The sequence below is a fragment of the Colletes latitarsis genome, chromosome 4 (assembly GCF_051014445.1).
Source record: "Colletes latitarsis isolate SP2378_abdomen chromosome 4, iyColLati1, whole genome shotgun sequence".
In the NCBI taxonomy this organism is placed as follows: domain Eukaryota; kingdom Metazoa; phylum Arthropoda; class Insecta; order Hymenoptera; family Colletidae; genus Colletes; species Colletes latitarsis.
The window spans coordinates 41,276,442-41,296,719 of record NC_135137.1 but is presented as its reverse complement, the minus strand read 5'-3'; the positions used below and the strand labels follow the sequence as shown (position 1 = coordinate 41,296,719).

The 20,278-nt window shown below is 50.0% G+C and overlaps 1 protein-coding gene across 7 annotated transcripts in view; it reads left to right on the top strand.

Annotated features, from left to right (window-relative positions):
• Positions 1-20,278, top strand: part of Prosap (SH3 and multiple ankyrin repeat domains prosap) — a 166,020-nt gene that overhangs the window by 97,699 nt on the left and 48,043 nt on the right. For 6 of the 7 annotated variants that reach the window (XM_076763333.1, XM_076763334.1, XM_076763329.1 and 3 more), the window contains exon 3: positions 19,585-20,007. In XM_076763333.1, coding sequence (XP_076619448.1) covers positions 19,633-20,007 — 375 coding nt within the window. In that variant the 5' untranslated portion in view covers positions 19,585-19,632. Of the gene's footprint in view, positions 1-11,538; positions 11,986-19,584; positions 20,008-20,278 lie in introns of those variants that run through there. The other variant, XM_076763332.1, reaches the window with a different exon arrangement.

Here is a 20,278-nt window from a genome sequence, read left to right as displayed (position 1 = left end):
GAGACTTTTCGCGCTTTTCACTGGCCACGCGATTTATCTCGAAGCGGCCGGACGCTCTGGTAATCCTCAAAGTCCACGGAGTGTTTACGGGGCGGATTCGCGGACGCTTTTTACGGGCGCGGACGGTTTTATACGCGTCGATCGGGCCTGGTAATTTACAGCGCGTCGAAACTTTGAGGTATTAATCGTCGCCGAGGAAATTTACTTATCCGACGTTTCCGCGCAACGTTATGGCCGCCGTAAATAACCACGCGAAAAGAACGATCCCGGCGCTTCCCGGTCGATCCGAGGAGAGAAAGTGCCGCGCCCCGTCGGGAGCGCCGCGACGCCGATTCTCCGCTGGCGTGTCGCAATCCGTGAAACGATTCACCGTCGAATCGCGTGTCACGAGCAATTTCCTCTCGATCGTACCTTATTGTTTTCCGATTTTCTCGTGACTTCGGACTCAGAGTCTCACAGTCGAAGCGTTATACTTTAATCTCCGTCGGTGGATTCTTTTTGCGAGCTGGAGATCACAATGGTCTGTCCCGGGGACAGAGGAATCCGGGGATAAAGCGATAACGGAGGAACACTCGAGTTCGAGGATGGTTTTAATCACGGGTCTCCCGGTTGTTCCCCGAGTGGAACTGGCCAGAGAGAACCCGACGGTCTATTCTTCGGTTAAAATCGTCGTAACGCTTCGATTTATTATATTTTACCATTGGCCGGCGCGCCGTAGGAACCTCGAGATGAGGCATACGGCGATATACCATACCGGACGTGCCTCCCCGGTGCGCGAGGTAGGCAGCAACGATGCGGTATTTACAGTCCCGGCTTACCTACATCTACAACACAGTTTACTTGTTCGTCCTCCCCCTTTTGCCGCCCACACGCAAACAGGACGAGGCAAACGGACGCGTAAACGGCCGTGGAGGTGCGTCTCTAGCCGGGTATCCGCGCGGAGCTGCCGTACCAGCAGCTGCCAGTCGTTGCCTCCGCAGCTGCTCCTCCTCGTTGTCGTCGTCTTGGGGAGTTTCGTCAGGATTTCGCGTACCCTCGTTCCTCTCCCAGAGAAATACGTTCCGGTATAAATCAGGGTTACCTAATCTCGGTGACCCAAGTTTGCGTACTCATCCAGCCCCCGCCAGGGATTGTTTGCGCCTCCAGATACCGCGAAACTGCTCCAAGCGTTGGCTTCCTTCGCGGTGACTCTGCTCGACGCCTAGATTACTCCTTTCCGCGAATACTTGGACGATGCGTCCTCCCAAAATGTCTACTTTTAGTGGATGGAATTATAAAACACCCCACTCGACTGCATCGTACAGTGGTGGTCGCCATCTGTGGTTCGCGTAATACGCAAATAAATCTGTTGAGAAGTGGCTTGCTATTGTAGAAAGAGAGTACTAGTGGAGTCGATCGAGTACTTGCGAGAGAGCTGTCGCCACAGAAACATTTGTTAAATGGAAGGTTCTCACGAGTCCAATTTTGCCATAAACAGTGACTTCTGATACAAAGTTTGACGAGGAACGTTTGAAAGCTCTCTCCAAAATACTTTTGGACACGGTCAAAGTAGTCTCGCGCCCATGATGGTAGCAAATTGGTCCGTTGTTAAAAAGTTTGGCCCATTGTTTGGCGAAGGCGTGCTACGAGACCCGCGTTATCAGGACGCATTACGTGGGTGGCAATTGTTGCCCATAATCTTGGAACATTCGTCTTTACGTGGTCGTAAAGCGCCGATTTTTGGGCGATTGCCGACCTAGAGGAGATGCGAGCGATGGGGGACCGTGGCTCGCGAGTTTCCGCGTCTTTTCCAGACTGTTCTAGAGGTTCAGGATTATCCTGGAAACGGGAGGTGTTCCCCTACGCGAAGGATCCACCTCCGCGAGTGGAGGTCGTTAACAATGCCGGATACCTTCGGCCCGGCATAGACAGATAAGAAGTAGGCAGAGTAGGTGGGAAGGTGTGGGTAGGGAACGGTAAGTGACTAAACCGATTCTAAAATTAGACCGCTCCGAGAGAGGAGACGACGGTCCCTTTAAGTCTCCTTTCTCGCAGGATATCCTTCCTGTCTCACGCGCCGTTTCCTGTCTCTCTTTCGCTCCCCTCCCAGCCGGGCTCGACTCTCGCAAAAGTACGCGGGCAACAGCGTCGTGAATTACGATCGAGCCCCGAGATTCGCTGGCATTGTCCGAGAGGAGGAAAAGTTTGTCGCGCACGGACGATGAAAGTCCTTCGCAGCCGCCCCGACCGATAACTTTCCTTCTTGGTTTGTTCGTTGCTCTCTGCTCTCGACTGAAACACCGCTAACGAAAGATCCCTGCCTCCGGTGCCCCGAAACCATTGTATTTCCAACGCTCGTTGTTCTACGACTCTGCCAACTCCGACGCTGTACACCCTCGCTTAACGACTCGACTCTTTCCCCGGCTACAAGACGTCCCGTCATCCCCGCCACTGGTTTCCATTTGTATCCAGACTCTTTACATACGTATTATACCTAACACGTTAGTAAAATATAGTAGACATACCGTGTATCGTGTGACTCATGCATTTTGCAACGCTTTGTTACGAGTCCATTGTGACAAATGGGTCTAAGAAAAAGTCCACGTCACGGTGACTCGGTTTATCGTATCCCCGGAGCCATAAGTCTCGTCAGGTGTATTCCTAATCTGTTTTGCTGGAACACGAACAAGGTCTGCCACGATTCCGCGATCTTGCCTCGTTGCTAAATTGAGCGTCCTCGGCGTGTACCGCTATTATTTACATAATTCCGTAATTATGGCCAAGGATAGACACCGGCTGACCTACTCAGAAACTCGCGTTGCACGCGGTCCAAGCCTCTTGCCAACGCGAGACGCGATAATCTGAATGTACGTGCCCTCTCGGAAAAATCCTAAGGGTCTCTAGCAACGGACGAATTCGAAAGGGGCGCGATAAATCACAGGCTCTAAATGGTGCGTTAAATGGCGGTAAAGGCTTGCTGGTTTTCGTAATCGGCGTCCTGGCAGGCATTTCCGCGAAAACCGGGGAATCGACTCTATCGTGAGAGCATCGCTGCTTTGTATCCTAATTTCGTGCGGGACGTAATCACCGCGAAGGTTTCGCGTTACTGTTACGCGAGCCGGGCGAAAGGATAGGGAAAACAATGGCCTAGGCTCAGGGAGGGTTCCCTGGACGGAATGCAGCGGAGGTATTTCGTTATGAAATTTCGAGGGACAAAGGAGATTGGGACAAAGATGATGGGAAGAATGCCTCGTACGTAGGAGACGCAAAGAAACGGAGGGGGGAAACGTTCGACGATGGCGCAAGAAAATTCAAGGCTCGCGTGGGCGGAGGAGACGATACGATCGATCGATCAAACGTCAAATATACGTCGAATCTCCGACTATGTTCGGGCTAAACCTTCGTCCGCGGCACCCGTCGCCCTTTGCTTCGTCAAATTAATGGCTCGTTGACGGCTCGAAAAGGGGAGACGCGAAATTCGCTTTCGTTCTTCGGCCTGTCTCCATTAACGTCTTAATTAAGTCAGTCGGAGCGGGCCGCTTCGCGATACCGACGATCGATACCCGTCTTGGCGATTGTTCCAGACGAACGAACTGAAACGCGTCGAAAGGAAACGATTCGTTTCATCGGACGAGTCGGCTAAATTTCTCCCGCGGCGACGGATCGTCTAAATATAATATCGCCGTCGGATATGGGGCGTAGGTGGGTGAAAAAAAAAACGGAAGGGAGTTACGATGCCCTCGATGCTAAGTGGTTCCCGTTTAACGGCCCCGGCCGAAGGGGGAACGGACCCGCCAGAGTGTCACATCCTGGCCGAATTAAAACCAAGAGGCCTGTACCGGTCCGAAATGGAGGTCAGACACGCGGTAAGTGAACTGAATTGGACGCGATCTAATCCGAAAGGACCTTGTGCCTACTTATTTCCAAGAGAAACGTCCCCAACGTCGACGTCAAACCGATCTTTGGCAAACGGTATCGTTAGACTTCAAAGATCCGAAACGCCTATAATAAAAGCATCGTTACTAGGCTTGCAAAGCAGCTTTAGTTGCAAAGGTCTTCCGATTTCTAAGACCGTTCAAAGGAACAAAGTTACGACAGGTTCGCTGTTGGCAGCCTCCGCCACGAATAACATAGTGGGACCGTCGGTGGAGGCCCAAGGCTTCGATTACCGTATCTTTATTATGAAACGGCGGGGTCGTTTATCCCATTCAAGCGTCCCGGCTCGCGTGCCACGAATGGGAATTTATTAAACAAATTTTAAAGAAAAATCGACACGTAGAAATTTTTCGGCGAAAAAAAAAATTTCAAATCGTTCTTAAAAAATTATTTCTAGGTTCTGGGGTCAATTACAATCATTTTTGGTGAATAGACATACCCCCGAAATCCTAACCATTTTCGAGAAAAAAATTCGAGTAGGTGGTGAAATTTTTCGGCAAAATTGAAAAGTTTCAAATCATACTAAAAAAATTATTTTTAGTTGCAGGGGTCAATTACAATCATTTTTGGTGAATAGACATACCCTCGAAATCCTACGCACTTTCGAGAAAAAAATTCCTTGTCGAAAATACAATGTCTGACCACAGGAGTATTCTACTGAAATTTCATGCGCATGTTTAAAACGTCATAACTTCTGAACGGATTGAAGGATTTTAATGTTTCAAAATGCAAACTGGGCGTATTTTATTCAAGGTCTATTCGTATACTTCGTCTGTGGCGATAGTCTCGTCTCCGCGTCTCTGTTTCGTTCCTTCGCTGGAGGGAATCGGATGGTAAAATCCGATCGAAGCGGCGGACAACCGTGAGCGCAACGCCTCGCCCATCTTGATGCGAGCTTCCCGGTTGTTTACGAGCTTCCACCGGCGTGTATCGGGATCGATGAAAGCTCTGTTCTCTTTCTCGGTTTCTCCCAGAGCTCCTCCGCGGTCGTATCAACGTCGCGTTATTATGAAACCGTGAGTATTTAGCCGATACCGATGACAAAACCAATAGACCAGGCGCGAGGAACTGTTGAATACACGTTTCGTGTTTGACGTCTAATCTTTATGCTCATCGATCGATGACTCCATTGTGCTTCAATAGTATGGAGCAGTGTTTCCAATGCTTCTCTGGATTATGTTCCATCTCGAAGATTTCAATGGCTTGGAAAGCCTGTCAGCGTAAAATAAATATAATAGCGTTATAGGAAATTGCTTTTCAGCGATGGTGGTTGGAACAAATTTTTTTCAACGAAATTTTCTAATTCGATATACTGTAGATTCTGAACACTTGCTTGCGCGGCGTTTCGGTCCCCGAAGCTCCTCGAGTTCGTCGTTTATTTGGCCACTGATGGAACCGGAGATTGGACTGCTAATTGCAGGAAAACGCAGTGCGACGGCACAATTTCTGGCTGCCGCTAGATTTGAAAGGATCGGCTTCCAGTTTTCTTCGTCCCTTTATAAACATCCGTGCTCGTATTATGGTCGATGAAGCATTTTGCTCTCGTCCCGTTTCGAGATATAGGATTGCGCGATCATTCGACGCTCGCGTACAGAAACTTGGTGGCAGAGATAACAGTATTCTTATCTGGATGAAAAATTTCGAGTAACGAATGAGAGATAAATCACTTTTCATCCACTGTTCGTTCGATAAAAATTGGAACGAAATTTTAGTTTGAATAAATTTTTCCGCGGTTTGCGTAACGTTGCACGATTTAGTGGGTTTTAGTGGGTTTTACGTCATCGCTGCAGTTGTATCGAGATCGATAGAACGTATTCTCGAACGAGAACTCCCTGGAGGAGCCGCAATCCTTCGAGAACTCGTGTCTTCGCGAGGATATTCGATCCAGCCGGGTTACATTTCACGCGTATAGCCTCGTCAAAACTGTCTCTAAAGATCCCTTCTAGAGACTAAATATCTTCGTTGACTCCATAATCACTTAACTTGATACTCGACGAGGTCGTCCGAAGTCGACGTAGGAAGTCGCAGTTCCCTTTTTCTTGAATTACAAATTGTAAACCGATGCTTTTGACGAGTAAATGAAAAGAAATGTTCAGTAATTGAGTCTTCTGTCCTATATTTCGACTTGGAGAGGTTCTCACAGCAAAGCGAAAGAATTATAGTCCTCGGAGGTTTGTGTAATCAAGGTTGGACCGTGTGTGCAATGATGCGGTCGTGTCGATGACGGTTTGATGCTGTTCGTGCGCCGTGTTGCGCCAATTGCGACAATCGTCGCGGTATTTCCCCCTTCGTCGGGACTGCCACGTTTGTAATTCCTTTCGTTGTTCGAGGGTCGAACCTCCCCAAAGCCAAAGAGAATCCAACCCCTGCGCTCATCGACGAAAGGACTCGCGCCAGAGGAGGTTCGCCCGTTTCTCACCCTCCGCAGTTCTCGCGTCCTCGAAAAAGCACCCTCGTCAACAACCTTCCCGCGCCCTTTTCCGACCCACTTGGAAGACCTCCGTCGAAATCAAAAGTATCGCCCTACGAACCGCCGAGTAACGAGGTCCCGTTCTGACCCGTCTTTGCCCTCGAGACAATCAACGGAAAGAAAAGTAATTTTCTGTATTTCAATATTTTCCATTAGAAGGGAGGAAATTAGAAATGCCAATCTCGTTGGACCCTCGAACAGTCGTCGCTATTATTTAAAAAATATATTAATTATTTATCTGTCCACTGAAAGGGAACAACTTCCTCGAATAACATTACGAGTCCCCCTGGAGGATGCAGGATCGTCGGAAATCCTCGACATATTGGAGCCAGACTCGCGAGTAGTTGCGTATTAGCGGTCTCGGGGAAGGGTGAAGATCTCGGGGGCGTAGAAATTCCGCTCTCGCCATTGGAGTTTGCTCCCTCGCGAACCGCCATTGTAGGGTAAAGAGTGGCTCCTGGAAAAATTGACTGGAGTCGATTGGGATCTCGGAGTGGCAAAGGGGATGGGGATGATGGTCGATTAGGTACGCGTTGGAGAACTCGTTTCGTCGATCGGACCGACTACGAACGGACCAATGAATTTATAATGGTGTCCCGTGGACGAAGACGAGAAAGTTTGACGTACGAGGAGGAAGAAAGTGACATCGCGATGCCAGCAGCGACCGTAGGGACGCGATTATTTCCCGACGTTGGACTCGGCGAGGGCTAAATGAAATCCACTCCGCCGGCACCGGTAAATGGCACGCGAGCTGGTATTTGCATATTTATGCGTTTTATCCGGCGAGAACGGGTAAACCGCGCGCTGAATATTCCGTTCTACTCCTGAATTACGACGCGTCGGGTTCGGGATGCGCTTTGGACTCTCGCCCGAGGTTAAAAGTTGTCCTTTTGCATGCTACCTCCTACCGCTCCCCCAATTTTTCGATGAAACTTTTTTCAGAATTCCGTCGGTCTTCGACCAAGCCACAAAGCAGTTCCTCCCTTCCCCCTTGGAGTTATTCAGGTTTACTCGAAGCACGAAAAGAATTTGTAGGAACGAAGTCTCAGGCTAGTCTCGAGACATTGCAAATGGATTTCGGTCCTTGGATCGATGCTCGTCGAAAATTTTTCGTCCTCGAGTGGCTCATTAGTTCTCCGTGACGTGGCAGCGAGCGCAGCGCGGTAATAACTTTTAAGGCAACACGCGATCCCGATCGATCCCTCGACCATAGAAGGAGAGCATCGATTCCCTGGAAAAATGAAATCGCCTTTCGCGATCACAATCGAGAGGCTGCCGTCCCGTCGTCAAATCGAAGCCTCGAAGGTCGGGCCACGAGGATAGCAAACATGGACGCCTAATGTCCGCTGTCCTTGGGGAATCGTGCTATCAAAAGCCTGTGGAGGATGCTGTATCGGGAATTGTATTCGCCCAATATTATTCCATCTACGTAAAAATCATAAATACGTTGTATTTTCAATACGCGTGTTCCGGTTTGCATCTCAAGGGTAGTTTAACTAAGCTCGATAGCGCTTGGAAGTTGAGCCAGCGGTTGTTTAATCTCATAACTGTTGGCCGCTGGAGCGAAGAAACATAAACACCCCTGGAGCAGATTTATTCGAGAGGCTGTATGCGTTCCGTTAATTCGAGAGGTCTGGGTTAGGTGTGGCGACCGAGAAAGCAACCGCGTCGGATTATCGTCACGGCCAAAGGGTTGATCGGTGAAAACAGCATTCCATTGTGCTCCCTAACCGCGGGCGTCGTCTCTGCCAAGAAGCTAATTAGGTCAGCCTGGTTTTAATTAATGCGGAGGTCAGGTGGGACGCGATCGAAAGTTTGCACGGTCGAACGACATTCGGGATGAATTGTCTGAAACGGGAACGGTCGGAAACGCGACGAGGGACCGGAGGGTGACGTTTCTACTTTTAACCTGTACACAGTGACTTCGATCGGACGTTTCGAGCAGTATCGAGGTCAAACGATTCGGGGAAGTTTCTTTCGGGAATAACTTCTTTTCGCGGCTTGCTTGCCAACCGGGGTAACGTGATATCGGTAAAGTTGCTGTACTCTTCAAAATAGAAGTAACAGGTGTATTCCCTATCGATCTATGCGATATTTCGAAATTTACTAGGCTCCTTTACCGAGAGTATCGTGTCGCTTCGCGCGGTTTAACTGTACAAATCCTGAAACAATTCTCTTTTTACGCGACCCTTGCTCCGCTCGGCATATAAATAATTTAAACGGTGCCCATGTTCCGTGAAGTACGCTACCCCGAACTTGCTCATACATAATTAATGACGATCCAAAGAAGCAGAAATCGTGGCCGGTAAAAACCTAAACGAGGTGGAAATTCCTGATCGAGACGAAATCTTCCGTCGCGATTTTCCATTAACGGACCACATGCCGACGAATTAATTAGACCGTTCTGTCTCCAACGACGGGACCGGAAACGCAAAAAATCTGCTCGCCATTGAGACGAACGCCGATGTATCGGCACCATTGTCGCGGATCGACGAGACGATCGCGTGGAAATACGCCGGAAGGATCTACGGGCGGAGTCCTCGTAGAGAACAGGAGAAAAAGTTTCCCCCTATTCGATGTATACATATATATGTGTATCTGTCGCGACTTTGGTCCAGACTTTTCGAATCGACCGTCATCGTTCGTTAACCGACCGGGCTCGTTCTCCCACTCATAAATCGTCGAGTTCTCATCTATCAACGGGGCTCCCCCTCGCTTCGTTTCGGACGGTCCAGGCCCGCTAATCGTTTTTCGACCAAGGTTCCGTTACAAGAACACCGAGACGAGCCATGTAGTGGCGCGCAATCCGCCGCCACAACCACCAGCAACCCGGTGGAAATAATGTACCCGACTCCATCGTCGTTTATGAATTTGCAATCGACCGAAATCTCCTACTCCCCCATTCCGTCTGCGCGTCTCTCTCAATGGACGTAATGAAATACTCTCCGGGAGCCATTTTCATGCGTTATCAAAACACCAGAAACGTAGCATCATTAGCAACCCTGTAAATGGAATCTAATTAGCGATGGGATCGACTCCATCATTGTCGATCAAGTTGCAATCGACTCTAACCGCGTATCAGCATCCCCTATTTCATCGATGGTACTTTTGAACGCAACTGAGCATAAAACCTGGGGGCCATTTTGGTATCATCTTTTTCCTCGGTCGTTCTAATAATTCGCAAATAATTTAGTGCATCGGTACGATTCGAGATCGTTAGCTCGTCTTGTTTCCCTCGTTATCCCCAGGATCCCAAGGTAGCTTGGAAAACAGGAAGTCGAAAGAGATACATCTGAATATTAAACAACGCCCGAAGACTAAGTAAGAACCGGAGGCTACGAGGAGGGTATAATCTTAGTTGACGAAACTCGGTTAACGACAACGTTTGGGAACGCGCGAGTGACACTTTCGCGGTTTTCGCTCTCGAGGGTATCGAATTAACATGCCGCTCGAGTACGCCCCGAGGAATCCGCTGTATCGCTTCCATCAACCGCGTTGCTAAGTTGCAACCAAAAGGAGATACAAAGAGGATTCTCTCGGAGGCTTCGAGGAACGTACGCCGTTTTAACTTCGGGAGACTCGACGACTCGAAACGCGTCCACCCCCGATCGTTCTTTCGTTTACCCTTCGTCTCGCGTTACGAGTACGTACTCGCAAAGTAGTTGCAACACCTGATCGATTCCTCGTTCCGTAAATGTTTGCGCTCCGTAAATGATCTCTGTTTAACCTTCGCGTATCGTCCGAATACTATAGCTTTTAATAACATTTTGACCGGCAATATCAGTCTTCGCGTCCGTTTCGTGTTATGTTAAGCGTCGAGAGTAAATTTGTAACGTTTGGATCGCCTCGACGCGGAACGGAACTTTGGCTTTCGATAACAATTCGACGAAATATCGATGCTAGGAACGATGCAGTACGGCGCAAAGACGGAGTGGTCGATCGGTTGGCGATGCGTTAAGCGAGCTATAATTTTGACTGCAGCGGAAATAATCGTTTTTCGTTTCGCCGGAATCTTCGCAGAGAAATTGGAACAGTACGGGTAACGGTTATCGATAAACGAGCAATATCGGTGCGGCATCGATGCCATTCGGCGAGGTCGAGTAATCTCGCAAGCTCTAGGCGCGTCCGTTTCGAAGCTTCTGGAAATCGAACCTACTCGATGATGTATCGTCGCGTTCGTTGATGCTCGAGCGAAAATAAATATTGGACCGAGTCGTGAGTAATTGCCGGTTCAGATAGTGGAAACTTTTTAGAAAGCTCCGTATGACCTGCAATTTCTTTTCGCCGTTGTGCTTGCTCCATTCTAGAGTAACAATTTTTGTGGCTACGTCTTTTGACAGTCCTGGGGATTAACGCCTCCTCAAACTGGGTAATCTTGCTCGTTGACAAAGCCATCCATTATTTTGGTAAGTGAGGATCTAGAGCCAGGTCAGCAAACTCGCAACGCGTGCAATGGTCAGCAGGCTTCGTGGACCCAAGTAATTCGTAATTCCAAAGAACGTTGTCGGAATCGATAAATTTGGATCCTCCAGCTTCTCGCGCTTCGTTGACGCGTTGGGAGGTGTTGATCAACAACCCCGACCCCGGTGGCTTCGAATTTTTCCACTAAACGTTGATACGAATCGCGCGAAACCCCGTTCGAATCGAACAAGAATTCCGGATAATAAATTTCGGTACCGCGAACGACCCTCCGCGACGAGTGGTGCGTCGGGGGGTAAAAATGTCGCGCGACTAGAAAACACGGGGATGGAAAGTTGCGTGTCTGTTATTGGAATAGGCGTTTGTGCGGCAAAGCGTCGCGACGGCGGTCGCGCGAGGGCATCGTTCCCATCGCTAGGAAAGGCGCGCGAGGGTGGTGGCCCAACCTCCTCGGGGACGAGAGAGCGCGCGTCAGGGTGGAGAAAGCGAAGACGGGGAAATCGTGGGCGAGGAGGGAGGGTGGGGAGGTCGGGTTGGCACACTCGGTCGATCTCTCGTGGTTGCCAAGCGACGAACATCCACCACCAGGCTCTCTCCGAACTACCCCCGGAGCATCCTGAAGACCGGGTGGCTGCGCTGGCGCCACCTGGCTCTCGCCGGAATACACGGCGTGTTCCTCCCCCGCGAGCCACCCCCGCGGTCCCCGCCCGCATCCTGACAGTCGCGCGATGCACTCCACGCTGGCTGGGTCTCGCTTCGGAGCCGCTGGTCCTCCCTGTCGCGACGCCGATGCGTTTTTCGCCAGCGAAACTGCTGCTCTGGTCGCGAACCGGCCGCACGGACACGAGTCGCCTCCGACGCCGCCGCCGCCACCGCATCCGGTGCCCTTCGATCACCGCCTCCTCCTCCTTCTCCCTCCCACGGGATTCTGTCGGGAGGAGAGGACCACCGTACGGTCGCCATCTTGGTAGTGCATCTTGCTGGCGGCGACCGAAAACCGGCGACGCGAGCGGGCACCGAGCACCGAGCATGGGGCTGCGACGCGTACTTTGCGGGCTTGTTTTCGGCGAGAGCCGCTGGTGGTGGTGAGACGGTGCGATACCCGGCCCGAGGGGTTGATCGTCGTCGCTCGCGGCATCCCTCTCGCTCACACTCGCAGCCCAGGGGTCGTTGAACGTGGGGTAAGTGTCGGCAACCAGCATTCGTTGCGGCACGTGCTTTTCCAACGCTGCGCGATCGAGTGCCGCTCGTCTCTCGTCTTTCGCCACCCTGCTCTCTTTCTCTTTCTCTTTCTCTTTCCGCCTGTCTGTCTGTCTGCCTGTCTGTCTTTCCCTCTTTATCTCCCTCTCGTTTTCTCCGTCGCTGCTTTCTCGCCTCTCCGTCGACCTGCTTCCTTTTATTTCCGCGGCCCCCGGCAGCTTGTTTTGAACCGAAGGGTGCAGCCCCCAACCTACGATTTCCACCCAAACTCCGGGTCTCTCGTTACGTTTGCTCGCGAGTCGTTGGCGCTTTGTGCCCATGACACGTGCGTCGCCCGTAAAATCGACACCGCGAAACGATTTTCCACGGCGAGTCGAACGGAGCGCACATGACGAACGATCGACGCGAACGCGGCATTGTCCGACAAAAGGCACACGCTGGGTGAATTGTGATCGAACGCTCAAGGTTAGTCGCGTTCGCCGGTTTCCTTCGCGGAATGTGGGACACGATCTGGCACGAATACCTTTATGAGATCTGCCTCTGAAAGCCGTGGCGCGTTCAACATGGATTAATGGACCCCGTAACGCGTCCCGATAGCAAATAACGAGCCCCATACGTTTCTCTATTTGGCGCAGCGCCGCCGCGCGTCTCGTTACTCGTCCCGCTCGCGTTCGCCAAAGAAAACGTCCTCGCTGGATCTCGAAACGTCCGAAAAAGCTATTTAGAAATTTGATGAATGGCCGATACGCGATCTTCTCGCCCCTCGATTCCACCCCCGACCTTCGACGTTCGACCTTGCCTCCCTTTTAACCTTTCGAGCAACCAATGGGGCGATTCGATTATTTACCGCTATTATTTCCGTCCCTCGCGTATCCTCGATATAAGTCGTTTTGCGGCTGCACTGCGTCCCATTTGCAATGATTGGCAAAACCACCCCCCGTCGCTGTCGTTTTTATCATCGACTTCGATGTTAGCTTCTTTTATTTCCTTGACTCTCTTTTAATTCCTTCCCGTGACGAAGATTTTGGCCCAAACATAAATACCACGAGCCAGGCTCGCGAACAGAAGGTCGGCCCAAACGTAAACATCGCGAGCCAGGCTCGCTGAGCAGAGAGATCGTGATTGCGTTTCAGTTCCTATCGGTACGCCACAAGAGTCGGTTACGAGTCGTATTATTCACCGTGTAAAATTTGATCAGATTTCATCTTAAATATAAAGTTCCGTTGAAATCCGTTGTTAAACCGATCGCGACACTTTCCACCCTCGGTGTTCGAACAAAGCCCCCGTCGCGATCCCAATAATGGCGGTTAAGAGGTAAAGATACAAAAAGGAAAGAGTGTCCCTTTCTCCGGGGGTTCGATCTGCAAAAAGTTGCGCCGCCAGAGACGACGGAGTCTCTTGCAGCCTTTCTCGTTTAAAGCGGTCGGTTTACCCTCCGCGGGATCTTCTTTTTATCGAAAATCTTTGAGGCTCGTTTCCACCGAGAAAAGGTGACATCGGTGTTTTCGCCGGCGACGCTCGTCCGTGAATCGCCCGGGAGAAAAGTTATTCAAGGGGCGCGTGCATCTGTGCGCCGCGGGCGAAACAGCAAATTCCACGAGGGGCTGCAACCCTTAAAGGGGAGTTATCGGCGGCTCGACGCGGAAGACGGTAGCCAGAGTGAGAATAGGGGGTTTGCAGAGGGGGGTGGGTTACGTGTTATTCTTTCTCCTCCCTTCCATAACATCGACGACGGCATCGCCGACGAGCTTCGTTTTTAGCTTCGACATTCTTCTCCGGTTGCCACCCCTCGCGTTTTGCGCGACGTCGGAGATCGTTACACGTGCGTTACGTTCGTCGTCGTCGTGACCAGACTCCCGTTCTTGGCCGAGGGGAAACTTCCTCTTTGTGTACCTTCCCCCGTACCTTGCAGCCCTTCCAACCCCTCGACGACTTTTTTCTCGCCCGGAAGCGCTGTGCCGCCGCAGCGTTTCGTTCTCATCAGAGAAATCAGTTTCGATGACCGGGGAAACGAACTGATAATCGCTCGGTTGATCGCTCGAGGGGATCGCTGTAATAAACGTGGCCCAAGAAAACAGTGATCGTTTGTCTCTAAACGCGTACTCGGAGAGGAATGAACAAATTACATTGTTCAAGTTACAAACTCCAACGTTATCCAACGTAAGACACGTGTCAATCACGTTTTAAGATACGACGACGCTTTTCTAGGCCACTTGACAATTTTTCCGATCATGGGATCCGTAAAGATATCGAACACGTTTCTTATCGCTCGCTATCGCAACTCGATAATCTGTTGCGATATTTCTGGAGAACACGTGTAGCGTTAATAGCGTTCCATTAATTTACGTTTAAACGGGAGTCGAAAAGTTTAGCTGCTTCCTGGGCAGAAAATTTGGGATTCCAACGTCGAACCGTTTATCCGGGATCTAAGAGGACGCGTGGTGCCGAGAAATTCGTTTATTCCGCGGTTCGTGCATACGTGACCGTAGACCCGCTTCGACGGGATTGACTCCACGGCGAGATAACGCCAGTGGCTTCCGTTATTCTTCTTGTCGAGGAAGTTCCGTTCGGGGGTGTCTTTTCAGTTGTTCCCTGCTTTTCCGTGATCCGCATATTTTGTCTCTCCGCCACTGTCTCGTCCGTTCTGTTACGACCTTACTCTAACGAGACTCCTCCTTGGCAGGAGGGACCGTGCATCGTGCAACAAGGGGATCTACTAAATCGGTGACTTCTTGGAGCTGGAATTGCGTGACAAATCGTAAAAAACTTTAAGACGCCATCGCACGGTATTCCTCTTTTTTATTTTTATTTTGCTACGCCTTGTCGCGAGTTTGCTGCGATCTCTCGATCTTATTCTTTCGCTTCTGTATGATAAATAAACAAGTCGAACAGAGAATTGAGACTCGAATCACGAGTCTTTGTAACATTCCTCTGTTATTTAATTCGTCTTTTCTTCGTCGATATTTTTTACCCGGATGAAAATTTTCTCCACGTTCGGGTAAGACATTGGGAGACGCATTTCCGTCGATATAGAATTCTTTCCACCTCGAGACTAGAATATTTTTGACCGCGTCGCACCCCTTATCGAAAGATCGTAGATGGCTCGTCAATTTTTCTAGGAAAATATTCGAGCTACGAATGCCTCCTACGCATCGAGAAATTTAATCTTCGTACTGGAACGCGGAATAATAAAATGCAGAATTGTGTAAAATATTAATGGGGATTCGTTGAACGTTGGCTTAGAAAGAGTACTTCTTAGCAACGTTAGGGGTTAGCATAGAGGAGCACAGCATAGTTGCAACGAGCATCTACGGCTACAGAAACGAGAATGTCATGGTCGTACCTTAACCCTCGTCGTCCTTCGACGTTCCTCCCCTTCGTCGTCGAGCATAGTTCCACGGACAGCCTTGGATTTTTTTAATTACGCTCGAATCACCGTTAAGCAATGTTAGGTGACTCTCGAATTAAGGTACGGCCACTTAAAAGCAAACCCGTAAAGCGACGCCCACGCAGCAGGTACCTGCTATATGCACTAACGTGCATCCAGGGGCGGATCGAGCGTCGCGGTATTTATCCGTTCCGTTCTCGTCCAACGTTTTCCAATCTCCCCGCGGCTACTCCGAACACGGTGATTTTTCAAACCCTTCGTAAAGTTACCGTTGAAAATTCCCGCTGCGTTTGCTTTTCAATTTTTCAAACGAAATCGGTCCGCTGAATTTCGATCGCATCGAGCATCAATTATTCCTGTACAAATTAAATAACTGCCACGTTACATGGGTATTTTACAGTGCGTTCGATTCGCGTGTCAATCGCTCGAAATATTCTCCATTGCTTCATTTCGAACATTGTACTACGCTGTTACGTAAATATATCGCCACGAAGGTGTCGCGTAAAATTTTAATTTGTTCCATTCTAAATTTGGCTTACGATATTACCGAAGTTATTTCTTGTTTCTTATATCTATTTAAGAATTACTGTTATTTCCGTTAGTGGTAATAGATGAGTGAATTAACGAGCGAAACGTAAACGGAAGGTGGTCTGCGAACGAACGCGAAACAGTCGTTCGTTACACGGAAATAAAATTTGTCCAGCTACGTGTGTCTGTCCGCGGCGTTAGGGGTTACGGCCCTGAGTACGCTACACACAGGGTGGCCAGACAGAAAAATCGCGAAGGCATTCCACCGTTGAGTGCTACGAATAAGGACCACATAAAGACGGGTCGTAAAACTATGATTTACGGCTTGTCATTGATGCGTTTGCTGTCCGTCCATCCGTACGATCGTTCCTCCAGTTCATCATCGTCTCCCTCCGTTCCCTCTTATTATCTTTCTTGTGGCTGTTCCTTTTGTTCCTCTTCGTCTTACGCAAAGATAGCGCGTTCGAGGGCCGATAATCGATTAGTCGGATAGAAGAAGCGGTAGCGTATCGGTATCGTTGGAATTGGCTCACTGTCTCCGCTAAAATATCGCGGCCAATGCTCGTTCTCGATCTTGAGGCGTCGATCTAGATCTCCAGAGACGGGGAAAAGTTACTTTTACGTTTCTTCATTTTTTTTTTTTACAGTGAAATAGAAAGGAACATCCAAAGGCTATTTTCACGCTGTATTTAGAATTTTAAAAGATTTCGCAAACTCGAGTAAAATCGTATCTAGAATCGAAAGAGGTTCAGCCGGTGGAAAATAATTAGCGAGAATGAATTTTGGCGAGTACGAGGCCCAGGTTGCAGCCTCCCCCTTGGTCCGTGCCTGTGCAAAGGTGGCGAAGGAGACGCCAGAGTCTCGTGCCCCGTGTACATTAACGTTGTTTTTCATTTTCTTGCGAGTCTCCGTCGGTCGTCGATGATGTCGAGCGACGATAATCGTGATCAGGGCGAGCGTAAACGGTGGCAACGAAATTATTAACGCGAGCGATCGCGTGACGCTCGCAAGAAACGAGACGCCTCGATCGTCTCGATTCTTTTTCGTATTTTCGTCGGTAACGGTCGTTCAGCTTCTTTCTTCGTAGCAACGGGCGGTTAAAGGCGAACGAGAGGGGACTATTAGCGGAAAAAGAAGCACGATTTTCGTCGGGCGAACGTTAACGCCTAAGGATGAGTGTTTTTCTGTTCGGGCGCGAAGGTAGCGACCTTGCGAGCGGCTCGAGCCCGCCTTGGACGGGGCTTCTTCGAGGTCTATTGTCCTCGAAGCGTAAGACGCGTATCTATACACGGTGCGGTCAGTGGGTTATTTAAAGTTTTAACGCAGCCAAGCCTGCCGGCAAGATGGTTACATTTAATGGCGTCTGCGGTTTACCATCAAACTTCTCCCCGTGCCACCTGACATCTCGCGCTCTCGCTGCCTCGGAATACCGAGGCGTATATAAGCAGGATACGCCGAAGAATCGCGAGCAGAACCTTCAACTTCAACTGCACCGGGGAGGGTTAACGCGTTCGCTGCGGTACGCAACCTGTACGAGCCACGACTATGAAATAACCGGATTTATTTGCTTACAAAGTCCACGCTGCACAAAAGATCGCCTCGTCTTCTCTTTGAAAAATTTTATTTACGAAGCAATCTTTCGCGGTCTTTGGGAACTTTCGAAGGCTCCGAGTATCTTTCTAACGAATTTTATCGCGAAAGGAATGAGTAAGAGTCGCGTCACGGTGGGTCGGGGCGGTGTATTTTTGAGCGCAAGAAATCGAGAGCCGTCGTTTGAAATGCAGGGAAGCAGAGGCGAGGACTGCATAGAGAAATCGAGAGCCGTCGTAAGTTTCGCACTTTATATTCCTTTCGCGGAAAGCAGCTGTCGCGCCTACGGTCGGCTCCTCGAGTAGCTATTGTGAAGCACCCTGCGGATGTTTAAGTTTGACAGAGGGGTAATTAGGAAAGTCGGTTTCGCGGCGTGTGCTCGCGGTGCATTGGATAGCTAATAGCCGGTTTACGGTTCGCAACGATATTGTTTCCTCGCAACAGCTTCCGACTGCCTTAGCCCTGGCATTCGCCACAAAGCAAAACTCGCTGTCTAGACAATGCGCGGAGAAACGCGAGAGGAGCTTCGAAACTGCGCGAGTTTCCAAGTCGTGCGACTCTCCGTGCACTCTCATTAAGACGACAACGAGCGTCGAAGAAGAAACGACGCTTTTTCTCATCGCAGGAAACATCTGCATCGGGAACAACTTTGCGTTCGTAACGTCCTCTCGCGAAGAATCACCGTCCGTTGGACCGCACCCTGTACAGTATAGTCAAGATTAGGTCGAACAACGTGTAGACGTAAGATAAATTATTCCACATTCGCATGAAAAACGCTAGGATCGCGCAAGGGAAAAGAGAAACACGTTTTAAACATCGACGAAGAGTTTCGAAACGTACGATCATTAATTCTATATTGTAAATAATGGTTATAACGATGTAATAGCTTCTTATTACAATAAGGAAATATGACCTGCTGTGACGAAATATTAAAAATGAGTCCTGTATCGATTTCTCTTATCATTTGGGAACTTTCTCGTCGATTTCTCGGATTATGAGTCGTCGAAAGACAATGGAACGGTGATTTATTCTGCTGGTCGCGCGACGTTACGTGATTTCGCGGTCGAAAAAAATTGGTAAATCGAAGGGGCCGCCGCGTCGAATTATTCGTTATCCGCGAGGATCGATCGCGCACGCACCGGTGACCGTTAATCTCGACGCGATCGAGCGACGGGACAGACGCAAAGAAACGACGCGAAAGAGCCACGACGTTTATATCTGCCTCGAAAGTTTCGAGTGAAAGCGACTGTGCCGAGCGGCGCGGCGCTCGTTAGGGCCATAAGTTATCGCTGACCGATAGTTAACCCCCGGAGGTTGGAGGTCGAATTGTAAAACGACGAGGCGCGTTATCGCGTCAGCGCGAGAATCTCGCGCAGGTACGCGCGAAAACGTGCGAGGATCGCGAACATGCCACGTCCGCGTAATCGATTCGATGCGTGGATTCTAAACACCATCGCCTCTTCGATCATGCGACCAACCATGCGCCGTCCATCCGTGCGAATTATTCCCTCGTCGAACAAACGCTTGGACCATTCGCAGTTTCACAAATTTTACAAATCGATATTTTACATCCCCCGGTTCTTGCTGGAAAATCTTATTATTTACGGAGCGAAGTGAACGACGCTGGGGCATATTTTCAAAGCATCAAAGCGTCCAAGAGAAACGACTTAAGGACTTTCAGGTTCGCGGGCAGTTAAAGACCGAAGTTTAATTGAAAGTTTAGACGTATTTCAGCGCGCGTAATCACCTTGTCCGCCCTTATATCGTAATTCTCTCATACCCGGTACATCTTTTCCCCGGTATAACTCCGGGAGCAGCTCGCGCAAAAGAAATAATACATCGAGTAACGTCGTGCAGTCCGCGGAGTATAAAAGGCTTTTACGAGCCTTAAAAATCACCCTGGCGCGGCGTCTCGGCGCCGTTTCTTTATTTCCATTGCGGTAATCTCGTCCTTCCTTTACCGTTACTTACCCGGAGTTGTAAACACCGAATCGTCCCCGGACGTGTTTAATTTCTTCATCTCGCGATCGAGGGGGGAATAGAAATAAAAAATGGTCGTTATTCCCCGTTTCAGATGTGAGCCTGTGAAGGTGGAATCCTCGAGCAGCGCGAGGTCCTCGCAATGGAGGCGGGACCGAAGCAACAGCAGCAGCAGCAGCAGCAGCAACAGCAGCAGCAGCAACAGCAGCAGCAGCAACAACCGCAGTCGCATCAACAGCAACAGCAGCAGCAAAATTCGTCGCCTGCTGGTACGGGACAGACACCGAGCCAGGCCGGGAGTCCGCAGGGCGGCCAGACTCAAGACCAACCTCAAGGTCAACAGAATCAAGATGCGGCTGCAGTCGTGGCTGCAACTGCGGAGGCCGGACCGGTCGAGGAGGGAGTCCTTCTCGCCAGGGTGCACGTCCCGGAGCTCTACGTCAGCAAGTGTCTTCAGTTCCCGAAGGATCAGCTCGTGTGGGACGTGAAGCAGCAATGCCTAGCATCGTTGCCCAAGGTAAGCTCGTTCTACCTCGCGTCCACTCGCTTCCGACTCGCGCGTATCCATTACGTCCTTGCAGATATTAGACTCGGAAGAGTCGGGAACCGATCAACGATTCCACCACGCATGCTCGATCAAATATCTAAGCGCCTGTGCTAGATGTCCACTCGAGAGTTTTGCCAATCGTCTTTTAACAGTTTCGAGACTCCTTTGGATAGATCGATTCTTTCTGTGATTCCGTATCGTTCAAGCGATAAGTAACTCGTCGCTAAATCGTGGGGACGCG